A 23,144-nucleotide genomic window follows, 5' to 3' on the forward strand; every position below is an offset into this window, starting at 1 on the left:
CCCATGGACCATAGCACGCCAGGCACTCCTGTCTTCCACTGCCTCCCGCAGTTGGGACGGGTAGATAACCACAAATTGCACAGGATAACCAAGCCCTGCAGCTCCTTGTGCCCTTGCACATACACACTGCCTTGGGCATTTGACTGAAGTGCCCAGAGGCAAAGCAGGAAGTTGGCTTCACCCCAATCAGGTTGCTCTGTATTCCTTGAGACTCGAGTGGTGCAGTGGTGAACCAGACTCTTAAAATTCTGGAGCCGATACTGCAAAATGCAAATATTTGCACTGGCTGCATTCAGACCATCAAGATATCAGCTTAATAAGCCAAGATACGGACAAGTTTTATGCACCCATATGCAGATACTTTGCATGACCAGTGAAGCAAGCCAGGATGCCACGGTTAACTATAGCTTCCTATTACATCTGAACTGGGAAACTACCGGTAAGATTAATGGCTTCTATACAACCTGGAATATGAAGCCATTGTGTAAAAGTTGGCTTCCAGAAATCCTGGTTTGTTTCAAAACTATTCACTTTAATTCGCCGTTGGGACGTAACATGAAGATATGGTTAACTCTGGTTCCTGGCTTGTTCGCTCATGTAAAGTGAAGAATGAAGCAGTTGTGTGCAGGTGCCTGAAGCTCCTGCACATCTTGACTATCAGAACCAAGCCACGTAACACATGCTTCCTATATCAGTGGCTTCTCGTGGACCTAGCGATGAGCGTGCACAAATTTTCTTAAACTATAATGGATGTGTCATTCCATTCACTGAAGAGTGCAGATCTGCACATGCCTGCCTTCCCTTGCTTAGATATGTAAAATTAATGCTTAAGGTCCTGTGGTGTCTGGATTGGCCTGTTCCCCTGCTCCCCCACACCGCAAAAAACCAAAACTTCTTTAAAATCTGTAGCATTAAGTTGTCATCATCTGTGCCAATTTGTAGAATCAATTTTAGGAAAGGACACAGTTTTCCTCTTTCTGATAACCCTTTGCTAGATTCTCTTTTCATTAAGTTCACTTTTTAAATACTTGCTGCATTATTTAAAGTGAATAAGAGATCCCAAGTAGATGACAGCTGCATGTATGGTGCTTTTGTGTGCTTTCGATAAAGACCTCCCCTACTTTAGATCTGTCGGGATTTAACACAAATAGCAGAAGCAAACACCAGCAATTTCAGTGGCATATTTTTATTTTTTTAAAAAAAGCTTGAATGTTATTCAACACCAAAGCAGCAGGCTGAAACATGTCGGTCATCCAGCTGCAGTACAAAATTGGCTGTAGGTGAAACCCACATTTTTGCGTTGCCCCCCATGATATTATTGAAAGTGGTTTCTGCTGTTGTCCAATGAAAATAGTTTAGCCATTTTTTTTCCCACTGGTTCCATCCATCTCGCACACAGCATATTCACAAGCTGTGGTGGTATGCTGAGCTGCTTCATGTTTTATGTCTTTCATGTGGTCCCTTAACCACAAATTGGGTCCAAGCCATTTGGAATAGGCCATTTTCCAGATATCTGGTTTTAAGACTTGGGAGTGCTTTTTGAAAATAACGAGGGATGACTTCTTCTTGAGAACTTAACTATGTAGCCTTGCCCGTGGTATGGATTTTAAAATGTCAAGATGAATTTTGTTTTGCTGTCCATGTTTTTAATTTTGCGCGCACTATTTATAGATGGCACTCTGGTAGCTTAAGTAAAATGGCCCCAGCTGCCTCTCGCCCAAGAAAAATTCAGCATCCTTGCAGATTTAAGACCACTGCAATTACAATGTCCAACCTTTGTGGCCTGCAAATTTAGTGCATCCCAGTGCATGCAAATTAATGGATGTTAACGGTTACTTGTAATTGGTCTCCTTGTTGGCAACCTGTTCATGAGCGGCAGCATACTAGGATACAGTTTTCGTCACACAACAGGTGGAGAAAATCCATCCACATGGATATAAGTTGAGTGCTGTGTTATTCCATCATAATAACACAGTGTGCCGGTTCTCTGAAACCAGACCTTTTTTGTAGGTATGGTACAAAATTAGCCCTTTGCATTAAACAACAACCCAATAACCCCCCCTCCCCCAAATACCCCACATTTTAAAAGGGCATAGGATGTCAGTCAAATCAACCAAAGGCTTGGTTTAAAAGGAATGTTTTTGCCTGGCACCTAAAGGTGTCAGGTGAACTTCTCAGGGAAGAGCATTCCACAAATGGGAAGCCACTGCAGAGAAGGCCTGTTCTCGTGTTGCTGTCCTCCGGACCTCTTGTATTAACATTAATACAATGGAATGGAACTTTCCACACACACCCAAAGTTATCAACCGGTTTCAAAAACAGAGGCCTAGCCTAAGTTACGTAAAAGTCCTGACTGAACAGAAAGGTCTTCACTTCATGTTGAAAAGACCACAAAGATGGTGGCAGGCAAACCTCCCTGGAAAGAGTAGAAATGTGCCATATTCAGAAAAACGTAACACAAATATATGCATGTACAGTGGTGCCTTGCAAGACGAATTTAATTCGTTCCGTGAGTCAATTCGTTTTGCGAAAAATTCGTCTTGCGAATCGCAGTTTCCCATAGGAATGCATTGAAATTTATTTTTTTGCCCATAGGTTCACATTAATTAAATTTCAATGCATTCCTATGGGAAACCGTGATTCGCAAGACGAATTTTTCGCAAAATGAATTCGTCTTGCAAGTCACCATCAGATCGCAAGACGCATTTGTCTTGTGAAAAATTCGTCTTGCAGGGCATTCATCTTGCGAGGTACCACTATACTACACATACACATATTAGGAAAAAAAATGTATTTTTCAGCATTGCGTGTCTCTAGGAATGTAATGTCAGAGGGATGTGATCATAGCCCATAGAGCCTTAAAGAAATTGGTCATAGCTTTTGCTAGAATGTTTCCCTTCTGTTTCTCCTTAACAGGTGGTTTGTTCTAGATGCCGAAACAAGAGATTTGGTTTCAATACATACAGATGGCAATGAGCAGCTTTCGGTGATGCGCTACACAGTAGGTAGGCAGAACTGCACTGAATTTCAGTGTTTGCATCTTTCCAAAAACATGTTTAGATTTCTCGTTTAAAAACAAACAAACAAACAAACAAACAAGGTAACATTACATAGGTCTTAGTATGGCTTTAACACTCATGTCAGATTAAGTTCCAGCATTAACAAAGTAGATCATTGGTAAAGCAGGTGCAGAAATGAAGAATTTCACTTGTCTTTTGGCTGCACCTGAATCAACACTGTTGTTTGCCAGCTTCTCTCCATGAACAGCAGGCTAAATAAAGCATTTCAAAATGCTAATTCAGATGGAAAATATAACCCATCAGGTATGAGCCATGGCAGGCCTGCAAAAATGGGACAATTTGTTGTGAAGTTATGGCCCAAGCATGTAAAACAGCTGCTGAATGGGTCAACCTCAGCAGTCCAATAATCTTTGTGCATTGCTAAGTTGTTTATGCCCTTAATATTGTAAGTATCTGATATAATTTGATGTACTTTCCTATTTTCATATTGCTGGGTAATGACTTGGGGTGGCTTCAATAATCCATGACAGCTTCCCACCCACCACCCACCCCCCAGGAAGCAGCACAGTTCTTATTAGTTGCCATTTCCTGTTTTTTGCAAAATATTTTAGGGGGAAGGAGAATCGATGGAAGTTTTTGCTCTGCTGCTTTCATGCCAGGTGCCCCATTGATTTGCCAGCGATGCAGGCCATTTGTTTCGAGCCTGATCCTGGATAGCTCATTCACGTCCTCAGGTGGGGCCCTGCTAATACTGAGAGCAGCGTTCGAAACTCCCATTGTTCTAGGCACGTTTTGCGACAGGGCTCAGTACTGCGCCTAAGATTTCAGATTGAAACTGCCACTGCTGGAAGGAAAGGAGGACCTGTTCCTGCCTCCCCACTTCCAGCTACTCTCTGAAGACTGGTGGAGAAGAGACCCTCTTATGAATATTAGGGGGCAGGCGGGCAGGGGAAGGACTAGACCATGTGAAAAATGAACATAATACTTTAGCTGCAGTTCATTCATTTTCAGCTTTGTATTATTGTTGTAAGAAAAGCACGCCTAAACACTCCATTGCAGCACCCATAACCTAGCCTTAAAGTGCCATTTAGCTCCTAGCTTCCGTATCTCACTTTCTAACACTGACTGAGAGTAGCCTGCACAGGAGGTCATTCATGCTGTAGCGGAAACCAGGAGTTCCTCGTCTGAAAAGGAACTTTTTTCTGTGTCATAGTGTGCCAAGCATAGAGGCTACATTTGCGAGGAGATGCATTAGATGCAGCTCTGCGCGCCGTGAGATTTTGGCTGAGATTCTCTGTGGGAGGCAGTCAACATACAGTCTCTTCTCTCCCCCCACCCTCCCCCGAGCCTGTCAAATTGTCACTTTACATGGACAGCTATTCCATTCCTGCTGTGTGAATCAGCTCATGGTGTATGCTTGGAAATCATTATCATTTGCAGACACTTCAGAGGACTCTTTGCCGGTGTTCCAAGCCCATTGCATGGTAATTGTGCTTTAAATTAAGGCGTTCAGGTGGGCAAATATTTTCACAATCCAGTACTGAGTTCTCAGTTAGCACAGGTGCTTCTTGAGCTGAATGCAGTGTTGTGAGAAAATGTCTGCATTCCGCAGGAACACCCAGCTATGCTAGTCTTACTCTAAATAGTCTTTCTGTGTGTTTAGAGCTTTTATGCATTGAATATTTTTTTTTAAAAAAAAATGTTCAGTAAATCTGTATCCCACCTTTCCAAAGTTTTTTGAGGCTGCTTACAAAAGTTGGCATAAACCTTCCACGGAGCCTTAAACGACACCTGAGCAACATAACAGGAGGTTTTTTTAAAAAGAAAAGAAAAAAGAGGGAAGCCTAAATCTCTATTGGCTAACCAGGCTTAAATTAGCAGGGAATGGTCAAAGAACCTCTGCTTTGGAGAGATAGACTCACATATGGGCTGCAACAACTCTTGGTTTCCCACAAGACATACACTCAGTATCTGAAGAAGTGTGCATGCACACGAAAGCTCATACCTATGACAAACTTAGTTGGTCTCTAAGGTGCTACTGGAAGGAATTTTTTAATGTTTCGACTCAGCTTTGCCAGCCAGTCCTGATTCTGGTGCATTTGCCTACCACTTACATACTTTTTATTGAATGCTAAAAAGCAAAAGCAAAACCTGATTCTTTCATAGTTTTTTGCACTATGTATGGCCAGATTGTGGTTCCTGGAAGCAGGTGGGGGCGGGGAACCAATGTGGGTTGATGGAACGGGGAATGCTGAAAACTGGGTGCCTCCACCTGAATTTGTCCACTTCTACCCAGCCTCCAAAAATGTTATCAGACTCCAACTCCCATCAGCCTCTTCAAATGTGGCCGGTTTTGAGGGGATGATGGGGCTTGGGTCTCCAACAACATCTGGTTTCTCATCCCTGCTGTTTGCATCATGTGGTGTTTTCAATCCTCCATCGCCAACAGCAAGGCCACCACATGAGCTCTGGATGATGTTATACAGGGAGGGAGTTGTTCAGCACATCTGGAACATGTTTGGTATGCCAGTCGGCAGTGGATATCACAACATACAGTTTCTTTCTGATTTTCATTGCAGATGGCACCTTACTTGCAGTGGGATCCCACGATAACTTCATTTACCTCTACACAGTGACAGAGAATGGAAGGAAGTACAGTAGATATGGAAAGTGCACTGTAAGTTCCTATGCAGGATGAATTGGTAACAGTAAAAGGATTTTGCATGCAACATAATGGCAATCAGTGTGGAATTTTTCACATAATGATCAGGAACCCTAATAATGCCTTTAAAAACTGCGGTGGGGTAGCATGTATCTCTAGAGCAGGCATGGCTAACCTGCAACACACGGGCCCCCATAATAGTTTCTTCTGCCCCCACAAAAAAACCAAATTCTCACTTAGACGAATTCCGTTTTGTTTTGGTTTTGGGGGTTTTTTTTTGTTTTGTTTTTTAAGTCTGGCTGCTCCTATAAGTCCTCACTGTGGTACTGTGATGCCAAAAGGTTTTCTTTTCTGTGTGTCACAATCCACACCCTACACAATTTCAACAGGAAGGGAGCAAACAGCCCTCACACTACCTGGTAAATGTCAACAAAGTTTGTATGAGGAACTGATGTTGTGTACCCACATCCAAAACCATAACGTGACCCATTGCAGCACGCTAACTTCAGGATTTGTGTTGGTTTTTAAAAGGCAATGAAAACATTGGGGTCCTCCCATCCACTCTTTCCCGTCATATGTTGCTGCAGGAGCCTAGCAATTCGGCTGTGATAATGTTAGAAAGCGGGAATCATGTGGTTGGGGTCAGTGGCACAGGTCCTTCCCTCCCATTCAATTTGGGCTCTTTTAAGTGCATTAACTGTTATGAACATCGGTTTCAGAGATTACAGTTAACTCTGGATCAGTGACTACCAGTTACAAAGATGGAATGCCATGTGAATTTTAAGGGAAGGAGTGTGACTCAAGGCTAGGAAAGCTTTATAAGGCAGAGCAAGACTTTGATCCATCTAGCTCAGTTTTGTCTGCAATGACTGCAAGCAGCTCCCCAGGGTCTTGGACAGGGTCTTGCCTGGCCCTTTCTGTACATGCAGGAGACTGAACCTGCAGCATCCTGCATGCAAAGCTTTAGCACTGAGCTGCAGCCTCTCCCCTGAGATTCTGAAGAGCCTTAGTTACTCAGAGTAAGGAATACCAAATTGCTTTCTTCAGCAATGAAGCGCAATGCATATGGTTCCAATCTGTGTCGTCTCCTGTCCGTGCACCAAGTAGACCCAGATCTGCTTAGTTTTGGCAAGGTTCCTGCACCGTGTGCCTTCAGACCATCCTCTGGGACCAGGGCTCCAGCTTGTCAAAAATGCAGCTTCGTAGGCTTCCACTAAGTTACACAGGAAATGCTCATAACCTTTTCACTCACGCTGCTTTCAATGGTTGATGTGGACTTTTATCGCACAGCATTTATCCTCTTGTTCCAGCGCGTGAGGATTGTGTATCTGTAGAATCTATTGCCCCCTTGTGGGGAATTTCTAATTTAACATAATTTTTTGTTAAAAGAACCGATGGTTGTTAAAACAATCAAACGATGCATCGCAGGCGCATCTGTTACAGAATTCCAGGTTTTCTTTCCCCTGCTTGTTTGGTTGGTTTTTGGTCATTTTTGATCCTTTGTTACCTTTGTATTAGGTGTACTTAAAGGTAAAGGTAAAGGTAAAGGGACCCCTGACCATTAGGTCCAGTCGTGACTTAGGTAGATGCTATTTCCAAGAGAAACAAGAGTCAAAACTGGTAGACTGACACTAGATCACAGTGACATTGTTTAGGACACCAAGAAACGTCATGAAACAGTATAGCACAGGCATCCCCAAACTGCGGCCCTCCAGATGTTTTGGCCTACAGCTCCCATGATCCCTAGCTAACAGGACCAGTGGTCGGGGAAGATGGGAACTGTAGTCCAAAACATCTGGAGGGCCGAAGTTTGGGGATGCCTGGTATAGCAGGTCACACTGGCACCTCTGGTGACAACCACTTTGACATGGTGGGAACTAGAAGGGGTGGCTGGTGTGTGTCAGGAATTGGTGCTCATTCCCTGCCGGACTACTTTGGTTGTTATTTTTCCTCCATGGTCCCAGCCTCCAGATGTTGCTGAACTACAGCTCCCATCAGCCCTAATATGCATGGCCAATGTCCAAGGGTAACGGGAGTTGTAGTTTGGCAACATCTGGAGGGCCAAAGATTCCCAGCACATGACTAAAAAGGAAGCCAGAGAAGGATGCTGGTGGATTTATCAACCAGACGCCTGGCATTTCTTGACAGTCTTTCATACAAAAGTCTCCACCGCTGATCCTGCTTTAGGGTTGTCATCGTTTAAATACTTGCTAATACTTTCCCAAGCCATGTCCCTTCTGTGACCCCTTTCCCCAGTATCTGCCTTGAATTCCTTCCCAGCCTGGTCTCTACGGCTGCTGCCCACTCTTGCCTTTCTGCCCTGTTATTGTTGCAGCCAAAACATACCTCCCAGACTCTGAGCCTTCTAATGTCACTCACATGTGCTGTGGCCTGCCTGAGGCTGCAAACACAGCAAAATTATCAAGTAGCTGGCCAGTGGCCCATATTCAGCTTCGCTGGCTGAGTGTTGTGCAGACTTGCTTTAGATACGGGATACTCTTGTTTTGCCAAACTCCTTACACAGGATCAGATGCTCTTGTGCAGGCAATCCTCTTCAGGGGCCTTTGTTCCAACACATGGAATCAGGGCCAAGCTTTGCCACACAGTGTCACGGGTGGGGTGATCTGTGCACCTCGGAAAAGTGCTGCAGCCCAGTGGCAGAACACATGCTTTGCATTTAGGTACCCTGGCATCTCCAGGTAGGGGCTGGGAGAGACACCTTTCTGAAACCTTGGAGAGCCACTGCTAGTCAGTGTGGGCAGTGCTGAGCTAGATGGACCAAAGGTCTGACTTCCTAAAGGCAGCTTCCCATGTTCTATGCTTTGGACAATCATTCAGCCAAACAGTCTGATGGAGAGCCATTTCCGACACTACAATTCCAATTCCTATTAAAAGCTCTGAATTGCTTGCCTCTTGATTTCTCTGCCAGTTCATAAAAAAGGTGTGCATTATGTTCTTCCCTATTTAAATGAACAAAAAAGCTCCCTGAATTTCAGTTTCCATTATTTCACTTGCTAGTTCTGAGAGTGTTTCCTTGTTCTAGGGGATTGTTTTGGGTGCATATTTTGAATATTGAATCATGGTAAAATTGCCTCAGCTTAGCTCATCCCTGCTTTGGTTGTTTGTTCTGTAATATGATGATTCCAAACACTGATCAGAATACGTTTGGTCTGTGTGTTTAGGGCTCTGTTGTGTGCCTCGTGTTTGGGTACCAACCAGCTCAACATTTCTACCGCCCAGGAGTAGGAAATGCAAAATGCAATGCACTGTGCTATTTCCCTTGAAAATGGGGGCATTGGAGTAGAAGTTTGAAGCTTTCTGTGTTTCGAACCAAAAGGAGTCTGGAAAATATGAAGTTCAATGTGATATCTCCCTTGCAATCTGGGATATCTGCATGAAAACTGGTGTGCTTATGCGGAATAAATTTTTGCATTCCATGTTCAAACCTGAGCTCAGCCCATACAGATGTTGTCCAGATGGCAGAGAGGAAGTCAGGGCTCTCTAACACTGTGCCATACTTACAGTAGTACATAATTCCTATTTCTAGCACCAGAAGGAGAAATGGCCTTTGTGCATTAAACTTGTATATTCTGTGTACAAGGATGGCATTGTATCCATGCTCTTGCTCTGCCTTCAGATATTACCTTGTGTATAGATGCGTATGTCTGCTGATAATTAAACCATGTATACTATGTAACATGATGGCACCATATCCCTGTGGTTGCTTTAGAAACTTGGTATTAGCAAAGTGTTTACATTGTGGAGTCCTAATTATTTTGTGTTTGATGAAATGGCTTCATTCTGTTTGGAGTCTATATGGATGGTTTCACTCTTAACAACTCTTAACTCCTAACATCTCTCTCTCTCTCTCTCTCTCTCTCTCTCTCTCTCTCTCTCTCTCTCTCTCTCTCTCTCTCTCTCTCTCTCTCTCTTCTTGTCGTATCCAAGAAGACTGTTGTTAGCGATGAGAAAGGGAGCTTCCCTGTTCACTCACTCAGTTTTACTAGCCAAAGGTGCCAGTAGTGATTACTCTCACTATGTGAACAGTAGATCAGAAGTGAAGTGTAATATGTCTCTCACTGTGGTAGCAGCCGAGGGGAGGTTTTTCCCTTTCGAATGGAATGCAAAACTCTGCTATTTCAACTATTGAAGCAATGTGGTGCCCAGACCTCTCCCATCGCAGTTGCTGGCTCAAAGGGATTTTCCAACTCAGAGCGCCCCTTCCCAATTGCCCCCCCCCACCCATTCTTTGCCTCCCCTAGGAATGTGTACAGCTGCCAAATGTCTGGCAGGATGTAGTAAATGGTGGTCCCAACTCTCTCCCCACACCTCTCCCCCGCCCAATGTCAGTTCTAGCTTCCAGCATCTTGAAGATTCAGGATGAGGAGAAGGAGCAGGGGAGGGGAGAGAAAGAGAGAGCTTTTGCTTTTAAACCCTGATGTATGTCTTCCAAGCTAATTGAGGACATTTTTAAAAGCTAGTTCAAATAAGCCAGTTGCTTATTTCCCCCCTCTACCTGACAGATCTTCCTGCATTTTGAATCACATGAGGAAATCTTGGTGTGAACCAGCCTATACGTAGATGGATCTCACAGCAACGATGTCCACTTTCACTGCAGCTGGAGTAATTGCAGAAATGGCTGCTGCGATACGTAATGGCTGCTCAGATGTGTAACACCAGACCATGGATTGGCATAATGTGGATGAGCCCTGTGTTTCCCTTCTTGCTCCACCTAGTGTAATATTTGTATATTGCACTTTGCAACACACTTAAAACATTTTTATTTGCAGCTGTATAGCTTGAGTCCACTGAGTCAGAAGTAAGAAGGGCAATCAGAGCATGCAGGAAGACAAGGAAGGACAGCCTAAGCACATGGCTAAACCATAGTCTGAGCCTACTTATAGCTCAGGTTATGGGGAGACTTCAAAGCAGCAAAAGCTAAACCTGCTGTAGACGAAAGGTGCCATTTGCCAGATACAAATTTAGCTTCACACACTTCAAACAGTCCTTTGTTACATTGCATTCCCGCATATCTTCTAGCATCCCATCAGCTTGCTTTTGTTGAGGATTTGGGATAATTTTAACACCGCATAAAATCCAATTGTCTATAATAACCAGGCAGAAGAGCTTAAGCATTTGTATCTTGTATCGGAGTGCAATCAGCAGGCCCTAAGCAGTTCAGTTCATGGGCTTCTACGTGCATTCCATCAAAATGAATGGGTTCTCTGAAGCGATCGAACTTGGTAAATTACTCCTACAGTCAGTCGTGACATTTTGTTTCTATGAACTATTCAAAGGGGGATTAAACAGCAAAGCAGGCGGAAATGCTTCTTTCTGCTGATCGGAATTTTGATAGCTTGCTTGTTTTCTCTTCCTCTTTTTTTTTTTGGTGTTTGTGTGTGTTTTAGGGACATTCCAGCTATATTACGCACCTTGACTGGTCCCCAGAAAATAAGTATATAATGTCAAACTCGGGAGACTATGAAATACTATACTGTGAGTACAAAGCTGTAATTACCTCCAGCCTACAGGAGTGCCTGAACATTCATAATGGGAAGCAGTGGGGCGGGAAGGTGGGGGGGGGCGGGGAGAGCTGATGCAAGTCAAGCTGTTGGTGCAAAACGCTTTCTGACAGGGGATACTGGCGTGACCTTCTGTAACCTGACCTCCTGATATTATTCAGAGCTGCTTCTTGCTAACAGAGCTTCCAAATATAGCTTACATCTCTGCAGGGACATCAATCAGTTTAATAGTTTATAGGGGAGAGTGGTGCTGGTGTGTGATGTGTCACGAAGCAGGTTTTCGGCTTCGAAAACAACACACACCCTTGCCTCATTAGAGCCCCGTGTCACTTACTGGTGCAGACACCTGCTGGCATTTTAAAACTTCACTTTAGCAATGGAATAATGATACCTGGCATTTATTTAGCATTCTTTCCTTAGCACTCCAAGTGCTTCGTGGCCCTTCGGCCTGCCCAAAGGCAGGACACCGGCAGTGTGTGGCAGCTTGCTGGGTCTCGGTTAACCTGCGTTTCCACAAATGGGGTGAAGTTGAACACTTAGGGACCCTGGTACTTGGTTGATAGCTGCATGCAGCTTTGTATGCAATCTCTTCCTAATTTTTGGTATAGCCCTGCTGGTAATCCAGTGTTTATATATCCATGTGAGAAAGACAGGCTTGCCTTAGGCCGGGTGCGGGAGACTTGTGGCCTTCCAGATGTTGTTGAACTCCCCTAACTAGCATAGCCAGCGGTTTCAGGGACAGGAGTCGTACTCCAGCAACATCCACCTAAACATTAGGAAGAACTTCCTGACAGTAAGAGCTGTTCGGCAGTGGAATTTGCTACCAAGGAGTGTGGTGGAGTCTCCTTCTTTGGAGGTCTTTAAGCAGAGGCTTGGCAGGCATATGTCAAGAATGCTTTGATGGTGTTTCCTGCTTGGCAGGGGGTTGGACTGGATGGCCCTTGTGGTCTCTTCCAACTCTATGACTCTATGATTCTAAGAGGCCCATGAGTTCTCAGTTCGTACCCTTAAAGCTTTAGAAATGCACTTGGATGCTTGTTCAAAGAAAGACAGAAAAGGTAACACTCTTAATGTCAGAAACAGCTAAAACAAATGCTGCTTATGTGATTCCAATAAGGGTTGTGCATTTTTTTGAAGGGGACATTCCAGCTGGCTGCAAACTAATGAGGAATCGTTCTGAGTGTAAGGATATAGATTGGACGACATACACTTGTGTGCTGGGATTTCAGGTGTTTGGTGAGTAGCAAATATGACCCTTCATGCATTTTAAATCAGGGGTGCTCTGGAAAGCTAAGTGAGCACAGTGTTAATTTTGAAACACTTTCTTAGCTCTACCATTTAAGCAGGGATGCAGTGTTTCAACAGAGGCCAATGTTGCACAAAAAAGTGTGTTTGTAAAGAAAATGGCCTCTCCCACCCTCTTTTTCAAAAAGCTGTTTCCGAAAGGTCACAATTAGTAGTGGAAGGGGTAGGTTGCTCGACTTATTCTTCACATACCACATACCAATTTAGGCCAAATTCCCCACCCTTCAGCCACTTTCCGTTGCAGGATTCCATTCTGTGCATCATCTAAAAAAACCAGTGCCTCTTTCTCCAGAGCTGCCTTTGCTCACTCATGCGACTAATCAGCAAAGATTTCTTCAAGCAGGTGACAACCCTAATTTCTTGGCTTTCCTCTATTGAAGGAGTGTGGCCTGAAGGATCAGACGGGACAGACATAAATGCCCTTATCAGGTCCCACAACAGGAAGGTGATAGCAGTTGCTGATGACTTTTGTAAAGTCCATCTATTTCAGTATCCCTGCTCCAAGGCAAAGGTATGTCAAGATGACACATTTTTAGGGGCATGTGTGCATGTACAAGCATGTGTGTGCTCATACTGGAGTGGTAGCAAACTTGTTCCACTATCACATCTAAAGGTTCACCATCTCCCCCTGCTCCTTTCCTCCCCACTCATAAAAATATTCTCTTGCCCTCAGGGTCATTGGTGCAAGTGGACTTTTGCCCCCCAACGCAGTTTTTGTTTGGGATGCAAGCTGTTCTTGCTGGGGGTGGGGAAGAGATCCATTGGGCTTCATGGGAGAAGTGGGGGGGGTTGTTTCAACATTGCTTCCCCAAATCACTGATTTAGAGTGCCCAGGGAAAATAATGCAGTGTGATTAAAGTCTAGACCTGTCGTTCAAAATGAAAAATCCCCCTTGCCTCTCAACCTCCCCCCCCCCCCCCGGAGCTCAGAATATTAACTTTGTTGACCTTATTTTGCATTAAAAAAATAATGCAGCATTTTGGGGGTACCTAAGTCCACAGAGTGAGTTGGGAATCTAGGGGGTCCAGCTTGAGATGCCTTGTTAACAGCATCATCCAACTCAAGACTATGAAAATCTCCCCTGAATCACCCCTACTTTCCTCCTAAATTGGGACGTTCTTAGATTGGCCTTGTAAAAAGCGTATTTTTGTTCCTGGGTATATTCACAGTGTTGAAATACTGGCATGAAGCTGCTATTCCAATTGGCCTTCTGATCCTCATCAAGCAGCACAGACTGTCATTTCCTGGTTTGTTCCAACAGGCACCAAGTCATAAATACAGCGCCCACAGCAGCCACGTGACTAACGTCAGCTTCACTCACAGCGATAGCCACTTGATTTCAACTGGAGGCAAAGACACGAGTATCATCCAGTGGAGACTTGTGGAGAAAGTAACTCTGCCACACAACGACATCACGGTAGAAATGGGCACGGCCAAAGTGCCCGCTAGTGCCAGCGAAAGCTTTGTGCAGCCGCCGAGTACCCCCGTTCCCCTCGCTCAGGCGTTGGACGGAATGGCAGCCAACGAAAATGCAACGGACGGTTCCCCGACGTCCTCGGAGAGTAATCTGGAGCAGACTGTGGAAGCCAACGAAGAGCAGAGCGAGGAGCAAAGTGAGGGGAGCAGTCTGGATCCAGGAGAGCCAAACGGTGAAGAACCATTCAACGAAATGAGCGAGGAGCAGAGCGAATCCACTATTACGGAAGACCAGCAGGAAAACTCTCCGTTGTCTTAACAGCTCCAAGTTCAAGATGGTCTTTTTAGAAGAAGAAGAAAATCCCCCTCATTGTGCATACTTTTGTAAAAGGGAGTAGGGTTCAAGAAGGGGAGAGGGAAGGGGGAGCATCTCCAGTCTAGGAGCAACCCAAGTTGTTGGGTTTCAGTTGACGACCTTTAGTCCGAACTTCTGTTTTCAATGCATGGAACTATTGTAAGGACCTGTCTTGGCAGTTCCGTTCAAGAGCTGGTCAGGATAGTAGGATAGATTAAATGTAATTCTGAAATTGCTGTCGGAAAGAGGCATGGTGCAAATGGCCGGGGGCTAGAGGAGAAGGGGGAATTAGCTCCAGCTGTATGCTGTGGAGCGGAGGGAAGCCTCCAGTGAAAGAACTTTTTAACACCAACCAGAAGGACTAAGTAATACCTTCTGCATAATGCAACCCGATTGCAGCAAAGCCAATAAAACGGCAAGCTCTTTATGAGAGCTCTTCCTTCTTTTTTTATATTAAAAAGAGAGGAAGAAGCGAAGAGGACAACACAATCGCGCATCATCCCCTCTGCCTTCTTTATTAACACCTATGCAATTTTCTAACACTACTAATTCCTACTAGCCACCTGGGTGCTGCTAGCTAGCTCTAAGGCAACTCATATTAACGAACACTTCTCCTTCCCCGGCGATGGATTTTAAGTTCAGTCTTTTAAGACAACCACCTTCACGTAGTTTTTCTAATTGACCACCGTAGGACGTCTTTTCCAGGGAGCTACTTGGCTAGATATATTGAAACTCAAGAACACCTACTGTGACCTTGATGTGAACTGACTTGATTGCATGATGACACAAGTTCAGATTCTCAAGTTAAACTTGGCCTTCAGACGATACAGCTTATTCTCTCGCGAAGAGGCTAAATGTTAGAGGAATATCATTAAGTTATGAAATCTGGTGCTTGGGATTAACATAACAAATCAGTTGCTTACAAAAACTAGGGATAACCGTCATAATCAGAAAAAAATCAAATGGGGTTTTTTACAGCCTCCTTTTTAAATTACTCTAATGTAAATGTCACATTATGTTGCATATTTTTGGATTTTTTTTCTCTTCCGCGTGCTACAGGTTTTTTTTGTGCTTGTTTTATTCCTCTTGCCCAGTTGCTGTAAATCTTGCAGCTCAGAGATGGCTGGACCCTGGCCAGTTATGGGATACCATGGCATTTTATTATGCGTTTGGAAAAGTACAATTTTTTATATATATGTATATAAAAAACAAATACACAAAAAAATCCTGTTGGCTAAGTTTTTCTTAATTACCTAGCGTTTCCTACATTTTTAAAAAAACGTTTTCTGGAAAAAAATAATCCTAGTTGTTTTATGTTTTGATTCTTTTTTATTGTGCTCATATCTTAGAGTTTAGTTTTTAGAATTGTTTTTAGAAACTTTGGATGAGTTTGTTAAGTCTTAAGTGTGCAAGCGTTTACGTGATTGTGCCATTCCAAAGTGCATCTGAACTGTCATTCCCTTCTAGTATCTTCTCAGGAGTAATTACTACAAGATCAGGTATCTATTCATCATTGGTAACATTGAGAACTCAAGTGAACTCCCAAAGGACACGTGTGTATGTATGCATATACATATATATAGATAGATATATCTCCTCTTTGTTTACATCCATTCCGGGAAAACCTCAAAATAATTCTCTCCAAACGGAAGAGAAGCGTGGATTCCAAGCAACCCATTTATCTGTTCGTTTTATTTTGAAACTGTGCTGTTAAATAGTAATGGTGTTGGAGAATTCTTGTGTGTGATTAGCTGCTTTGCCAAATAATGTCAGTGGGCAAGGCAGACAAGATGTAATGCAGAGATGGAGAACCTGGGCTGATCCAACTGGTTCTTGGACTTTCCCATCAGCTCCAGCCAACATGGCCAATAGCCAGAGATGATGGGAGTTGTAGTTCAACCATGTGTGAAAGGCCACAGGTTTCCCAATCCTAGTGTAATGGATTCCTTTAAAAGGAATACACTTACGGTGAAAAAGTACTATGTAGTAATGTTTTTTTTTTCAAAGCTTATTGAACGCATAACACTCTTTTTCATCCTCGATGAATACCATGAAACAATGCATTTCATTTTGAAAATATCTATTACCTGGGGGTTGCCATGTAAAATGAGAGAGTTAACGTGATTTTTTTCTTCCCCTCATGCTGTAGTCTAAAGGAGGGTTGTTGTTTTTCTATTATGCAAAAAAACAAAACAAAAAAAAAGCCTTACAGCTTTCGATTGCTGGCAACTACTGTTTAATGGATAATTTAATCTGTGATAATGGATGGGAATGGGTGGGATTATGTTAACTGTAGATGTTCTAGGGGAAAATTGTGAATGAAATATGATTTCAAGAGTGTCATGTGAATATGTTTGAGCCATTTCTATCATGCATTCCTGTCTCATGGCAGAAAAAAAAAATTGAAGATTTAAAAAAATAATAAAAGAATCAGAATAATGTGGTACTTTTTTCTCTCTTTGGGGCTGCTCACCTAGAATCATAGAATCATAGAATCGTACAGTTGGAAGAGACCACAAGGGCCACCCAGTCCAACCCCCTGCCAAGCAGGAAACACCATCAAAGCATTCTTGACATATGCCTGTCAAGCCTCTGCTTCAAGACCTCCAAAGAAGGAGACTCCACCACACTCCTTAGTAGCAAATTCCACTGCCGAACAGCTCTTACTGTCAGGAAGTTCTTCCTAATGTTTAGGTGGAATCTTCTTTCTTGTAGTTTGAATCCATTGCTCCATGTCCGCTTCTCTGGACTTGAATTATTGGTTCCAGATTAGGTGGTCAAAAGAAGGATTTTACCATTGCACAGAGAGAGGTGCTTTTGGACTCCAGTTCCCATCAGCCCCAACCAGCCTGGTCTTCAGCGGCGATTTAGCTGTCTTGGACTAGACCCAAGGTCCATGTAGTTCCAACAGATGCTTGTGGAATCTCAGATTCATCTGGAAATAGCCACTTCTTGGCATTTGTCCTCAGCATTTTGGTAAGGGGATATTTACAGGCTCTGAGCATGGAAGCCCCATCCCTTGCAATTATAACTTAATGTACCTAAAGATACGATTGCATCTGCTTTTTTTTTTTTTACAACAAAGTGCTTTGAAAACAAAGGCTTCTTGGCATTGGAGGAGTTAACAGCTGGATGAAAGACAGAATTTAATTGCTTGATGTTTGCTCGTTCACATTCCAAGCGAGATTGAGGAGACTTCATTGTTTCAGTCTTTTATTTGTGACAGATGTTTTGCTTGGGCTTTAATCACTAAAGAATGGGAAAGCTGCAGAACGGATTATGGCATTCTGAAGAATAAGCACTTTCCACGATCCAATCTACTTTTTATATGGGGGAAAGGCAGGCATTTGCTCACAGATAAGGGGTTCCCAGGGTCCTTTATCTCATGCGCTCTCTTCAGTCCTCTGGCCAAGTTCATTGTTAAGCTGCACCCTCCCTTGGTGCTGATGCTCTCCTTCCACTCAACTGTGTTCGTTCGCACAAACACTGCAGAATGCCATCCATATGTCTCTAGAATCTCATAAATGGACCAGGAAGGCAATAGCCTTGAATTGTTTCATCTGGTGTATATGGCCACTGTATTTGGAGGTTTTACTAAGTTCTATCGCAACCAGAGCAATGTCTGCGATAGGCAGGGGAGTATCAGGATAGAAGAGTGGGAAAGTGGGGGGAGGGGGCAAGAAGAGAGCTGCATTTAGGAACAGACAGGAAGTGAGTGTTGGGGTTTAAGGAAGAATGTGTTTCACCACCTGTTGCTCTAACACAGGCATCCCCAAACTGCGGCCCTCCAGATGTTTTGGCCTACAACTCCCATGATCCCTAGCTAACAGGACCAGTGGTCGGGGAAGATGGGAATTGTAGTCCAAGATATCTAGAGGGCCGAAGTTTGTGGGTGCCTGCTCTAACATAATTATGACAGCAGGGACTCATAAAGGTGAGACAGTAGAAGAAAAAGAAGCTTGTGTTACCCAAGGTGGGAGTTGATCAAGGCATGAACTAGAGCAGGCATCCCCAAACTTTGGCCCTCCAGATGTTTTGGACTATAATTCCCATCTTCCCCAACCACTGGTCCTGTTAGCTAGGGATCATGGGAGTTGTAGGCCAAAACATCTGGAGGGCCGCAGTTTGGGGATGCCTGATCTAGAGCAGGCATAGGCAAACTCGGCCCTCCAGATGTTTTGAGACTACAATTCCCATCATCCCTAACCACTGGTCCTGTTAGCTAGGGTTGATGGGAGTTGTCCCAAAACATCTGGAGAGCTGAGTTTGCCTATGCCTGGACTAGACTCAGGACCAGCTGAGCCATTTGGCAAAATAATTGCAACAGGCAGTGTGTGGGGCAGTTATTGTTTCCTAGTACCCCACTCGGGTATCTCGTCTGCCACCACCTCTCTCCCTTCCCTTGCGCCTAACGTTTTGCTGCTGCCTTACCGCGCCTCCATTTTCTCTCTGGGGAAGGGAAGGGGGCTTTTAAAAACGGTTAAGCGATTTGAAAAGTGAGTGTCTAACCACCTTGGAAAATTGCGGGTAGTGCAGGCGCTCTCCCCGGCCGCTTCCCCCAGAATGCCTCTCTATGAGGATGGACTCTCTTTCTCTCAGAGCAAGGCCAGAGAGGAAGGGGAGGCATGTTTTTGCCACATCAGCAGCAGAAAGAAAACTTAAATGTAAGGGATGTGAAAGAGAGCGAGGAAGGGCAGCTGTGCCTCTCGCCTCAGGTGGTGCCTTGTCTCACCCCGGCCCTGGCTGGAATTTTTACCTAATTGCCAGAAGAAAAATGGTGGGTGGGTGTGTTTGAGATGTTGCAAAGGGAGAAGCAACTTGATCTTGGTTAGTGCTCAGCTTTCAGACTTCAGTTCTCTGAAACTGTAAACAAAGAACGGTTGGGTTTTATTTACAGAGTGCGGCAACAAAGAAACATGAAGTGCTTTTCATTCCACTTGGTTGGAGAACTCCATTTCCAGTACACACACACACTCCATTTTGGAGTCTCTGTCGGCTGCAGCAAAAACACTTGCTGAGATAAGTTTGGAACAAGATCAGCTTTGCGGCTTCTGCAGACTCTCTTCTTGGTTTCCAGCAGCAGTATTTTAAATACTCTCAATATGCCAATTTCTAAAGAAAACGAAATTTTCAGAAAATTTGCTATTTCTGTCTTTTACTCTCTCGCTAAGTGCAAAAAAAGGAGAATACCGCCAGGTTTTTCATCAGTGACTAATAATGTTAGTGGTCTCAGGAGAAGCCTGTCTGTAGACAGCATGGTGCCCTAGGAATTACCTTCAGCTTTTCCACATATATCCCTTGTCTTCTATCATTTTATGGGTCAGAAAAACTCCAAAAACAAAGTGAGCCATGTGGACACAACGTTTGTGAAGTGGCATAACATACAAGCTGAGTCCCATACAATTTGACTTCGGTGGGGAAACCACACCCCTTGAATAACACATGAATGTGGAGATGATGCTGCAATAGCACCTCATGAATCCAGAAGAAGAAGAAGAGTTTGGATTTGATATCCCGCTTTATCACTATCTGAAGAAGTCTCAAAGTGGCTGACATGCTCTTTTCCCTTCCTCCCCCACAACAAACACTCTGTGAGGTGAATGGGGCTGAGAGACTTCAGAGAAGTGTGACTAGCCCAAGGTCACCCAGCAGCTGCCTGTGGAGGAGCGGAGACGCGAACCCGGTTCCCCAGATTACGAGTCTACCGCTCTTAACCACTACACCACACTACTAGTAATAGTAGTATTAGCTGTCCTTCATCATGAGATGGCAGGGCAGGTTTAAACAATTTTTAGCAATAAAATATTTTAAACGTACGACAATCGAGAATAGGTTGGGTCCCAAAATATATATCTCGGATAAAATGCCAGGGAAACAAAAGTGTGTTTTCAGCTACATAATGAAGCTATGAAAGCTACATAATGAAGATGGCAGACACACCTCTGTGGAGAGGGACACTCTTGGAGCCGCCTCAGATTAATCCATAGCTGCCAAGTTTTCCCTTTTCTCGCGAGGAAGCCTATTCAGCATAATGGAAAATCCCTTTTAAAAAGGGATAACTTGGCAGCTATGGATTAATCTCTTTCCTGGGCTACCCTCACACATAGATCCTGCAAACCTCTGAAGATGGTGGAGCTTTCAAGAGGGCTGCCTCTGTCAACATTAACACGTGAGGGCGTCTGTAGGCAAGGAGTCACAGTTGCTGAGGTATTTGGGGCCTGAGTCCTTTAGAACATGGGTGTCAAACACAAGGCCCGGGGGCCAAATCCGGCCCGCCAGACCTCGTCATGTGGCCCGCCAAGCGCCCCAGGCAGCAGGACCCAGCAGCGGGACCTTGCTGCTGAAGCGCCGCGCCGACAAAGCGCCGACAAACAGCTGGGGCCGGGGGGGGGGGGTCCCTTCGCGCTCTTTTCTGGCCCTGAATCAAGGCGGCGACCCCCCCTTCCCTTTCTTTCTTCCTCTCTCTCGTTCTTATTCTTTCTTTCCCTCTCCTTCCTTCCTTCTTTATCTCTGTCTTCTCTCCCTCTTTCTTTTTCTTTCCTTCTTTATTCCTTCTTTCCTACTCTTCTTTCTCTCACCTCTTTCCTTCCTCTCTCCCTCCTGCTCCCTCTTTTCTTTCTTTCTTTCTTCCTTACTTCCTTACTTCCTTCCGTCCTTCCCATCTTTCTTCCTCTCCCTCATTCTTATTCTTTCTTTCCCTCTGCTTCCTTCCTTCTTTCTTTCTCCCTTTCCGTCTTCTCTCTCTCTTTCTTTTTCTTTCCTTCTTTATTCCCTTCCTTATTTCCTACTCTTCTTTCTCTCCCCTCTTTCCTTCCTTCCTCTCTCCCTCCCACTCCCTCTTTTCTTCCTTCCTTCCTCCCTCCCCCCTCCCCTCCCTCTCCCTCTCCCTCTCCCTCTCCCTCTCCTCAGAAACATAGGATGCTGCTTTATACTTCTGGCCCTTAAACCCTGGAACCAGGAGAGCAGCTCCAACCTCAGCCAGTCCCTTTGGTGAAGGGTGGTGGCTCACTGGCCGAACATCTGTCCTGCATGCAGAAGGACCCCAGCATCTCCAAGTACTAGTAGCTCTGCAAAGGTCCTGCATGAAACCCTAGCGAGCCTCCACCACCCAGTGCAGTTACCAAAAATCATTTTTCAATAAATTGTACAATAATTGTACATTTGAATATCTACTTGCCATTATTCTGACTATGTTTCTGCTTTCAGAGCTAGTTATTACTTACATTATTACAAAAAACAGTAATAATTGAATGCAGTGACAATAATTTATGATAATAAAGAGTGGACACATAGTCCTACAGATACAACCGGCCCTTTGAGGGTGACCAAACTGCTGATGCGGCCCCCGATGAATTTGAGTTTGACACCCCTGCTTTAGAACTTTAAACACAAACGTGAGCACCTTGAACAGGGCACAGAAAAACTGGCAAGCAATGCAGCTCTTCCCAGCCAGTAATCTGGCCAATGCATTTTGGACCAGTTGAAGTTGAGTCCTCTTCAAGGGCAGCCCCACATTGCAATAAATCCAGTCTGGAAGCAGAGTAGTTGGTAGGTTAACTTGGCCATTAGCTATGTGCTTCCTGTATATCTCAGGAAGTGGGAAGAAACAGTGGTCATTTTGTGGTTCCTCTAAGCACCACTGTTCTCTGCACTTAGAAGAGGTAACTTGTTCACTGCCCTTTCCGAGGCTTGTGCATGGACCAAATAAAATATTATTTTATTTACCAACTACCGTACATTAGTAGTGAACTATGGTGCTGAGATGAGAGTGCTAAAGGCCATGTAGCCACCCTCAAGCTTATGGAGTCCCTGGTGTGCCTGGAGACGACTTGTTGATGGTGTAATCTGACCCGGGAACCTTCCCCGAATTACTGCAGTCCGCCTTGTAATGTGGGGTTCACACACACTACAACCCAACCACTACCGTAGTACCCAACCCAACCACGAGTGCCCAACCAATAGTATGCCAATTGCCCTCTCCCTTCTCTTCCTACAGAGATGTGCTCTGTACGCAGCACTACAGGGTGGGCTTCCTGCACTTTGAATATTCCATCAGTTCTGACAGAAGCTTCTCCAGAGAGATTGGGAAGGCCTGTAGAGCTTGATAACTTACAGGCTTGCTTTTAACTTGTAGAAATTGGAGTTCTTGGTGGCAATCAGGAAATCAAATGAACCCCTTCATTTGCTTTTAACTCTTAGCAGGACTCAAGCACAAGGGAAAGAGGGTTTTGCCTTCTTCAAAGGACAACATCCAGAACATACAGCTAGCAGATCTGGACATAAGAACCCCACCCCCACCCCCCACCCACAAAAGGTGCCTGTCTTCCCAGGCAAAATGAAAAAAAAAATCCTTCCAGTAGCACCTTAGAGACCAACCTTGTCTTCCCAGGGTTTGAACTCTGCTTATTGGCCCTCATGCAGTGCATAAAGGTGCTGTTCCAGGACTTGTAGAGCCTCCCCTGATTCAGATGTTATGGGGAAGTATGAGCTACATGTCAGCATGCTGACGGCACTGTGCTCCAAAACTCCTAAGGCCAGACCTGGGCTAAACACAGGCGTGGATCTAGATAATCCAGTGCCATCCAGGAACACTTAAATTTGGTCCTCCATAACACTTCCCAGCACAGTCTTTAGCATATGTGCCACCGGGGTGCAAAGGTCCGCCCAGAGTCCCCAAATTTAGTTTAGCCCCTAAATTAACTTTTATTATGCTTATGTCAGACACCAAGTTTACGCCTTACCTCTTGTGAATGCCAAACGCCGTCATTGAGTCAAGCACCACTGCTGTGAATGTCAAGCGCTGGTGCGGCACGTCTTTGGTAAATGAGCGCACAAAGTCGAAAGTCCTTTAGTGAGACAGTAGG

General features: G+C 44.5%; 1 protein-coding gene across 5 annotated transcripts in view; it reads left to right on the forward strand.

Annotated features, from left to right (window-relative positions):
• The window catches only part of EML4 (EMAP like 4), a 162,683-nt gene extending 145,970 nt beyond the window's left edge, over positions 1-16,713 (forward strand). For all 5 annotated transcript variants that reach the window (XM_035111226.2, XM_035111227.2, XM_035111223.2 and 2 more), the window contains 6 exons: positions 2,917-3,005; positions 5,600-5,697; positions 11,091-11,178; positions 12,342-12,440; positions 12,890-13,020; positions 13,771-16,713. In XM_035111226.2, the coding sequence (XP_034967117.2) occupies positions 2,917-3,005; positions 5,600-5,697; positions 11,091-11,178; positions 12,342-12,440; positions 12,890-13,020; positions 13,771-14,244 (979 nt within the window). In that variant the 3' untranslated portion in view covers positions 14,245-16,713. The remainder of the gene's footprint in view (positions 1-2,916; positions 3,006-5,599; positions 5,698-11,090; positions 11,179-12,341; positions 12,441-12,889; positions 13,021-13,770) is intronic.
• The last annotated feature ends 6,431 nt before the right edge of the window (positions 16,714-23,144 follow it).

The sequence above is a fragment of the Zootoca vivipara genome, chromosome 3, assembly GCF_963506605.1.
Source record: "Zootoca vivipara chromosome 3, rZooViv1.1, whole genome shotgun sequence".
Classification (NCBI taxonomy): Eukaryota; Metazoa; Chordata; class Lepidosauria; order Squamata; family Lacertidae; genus Zootoca; species Zootoca vivipara.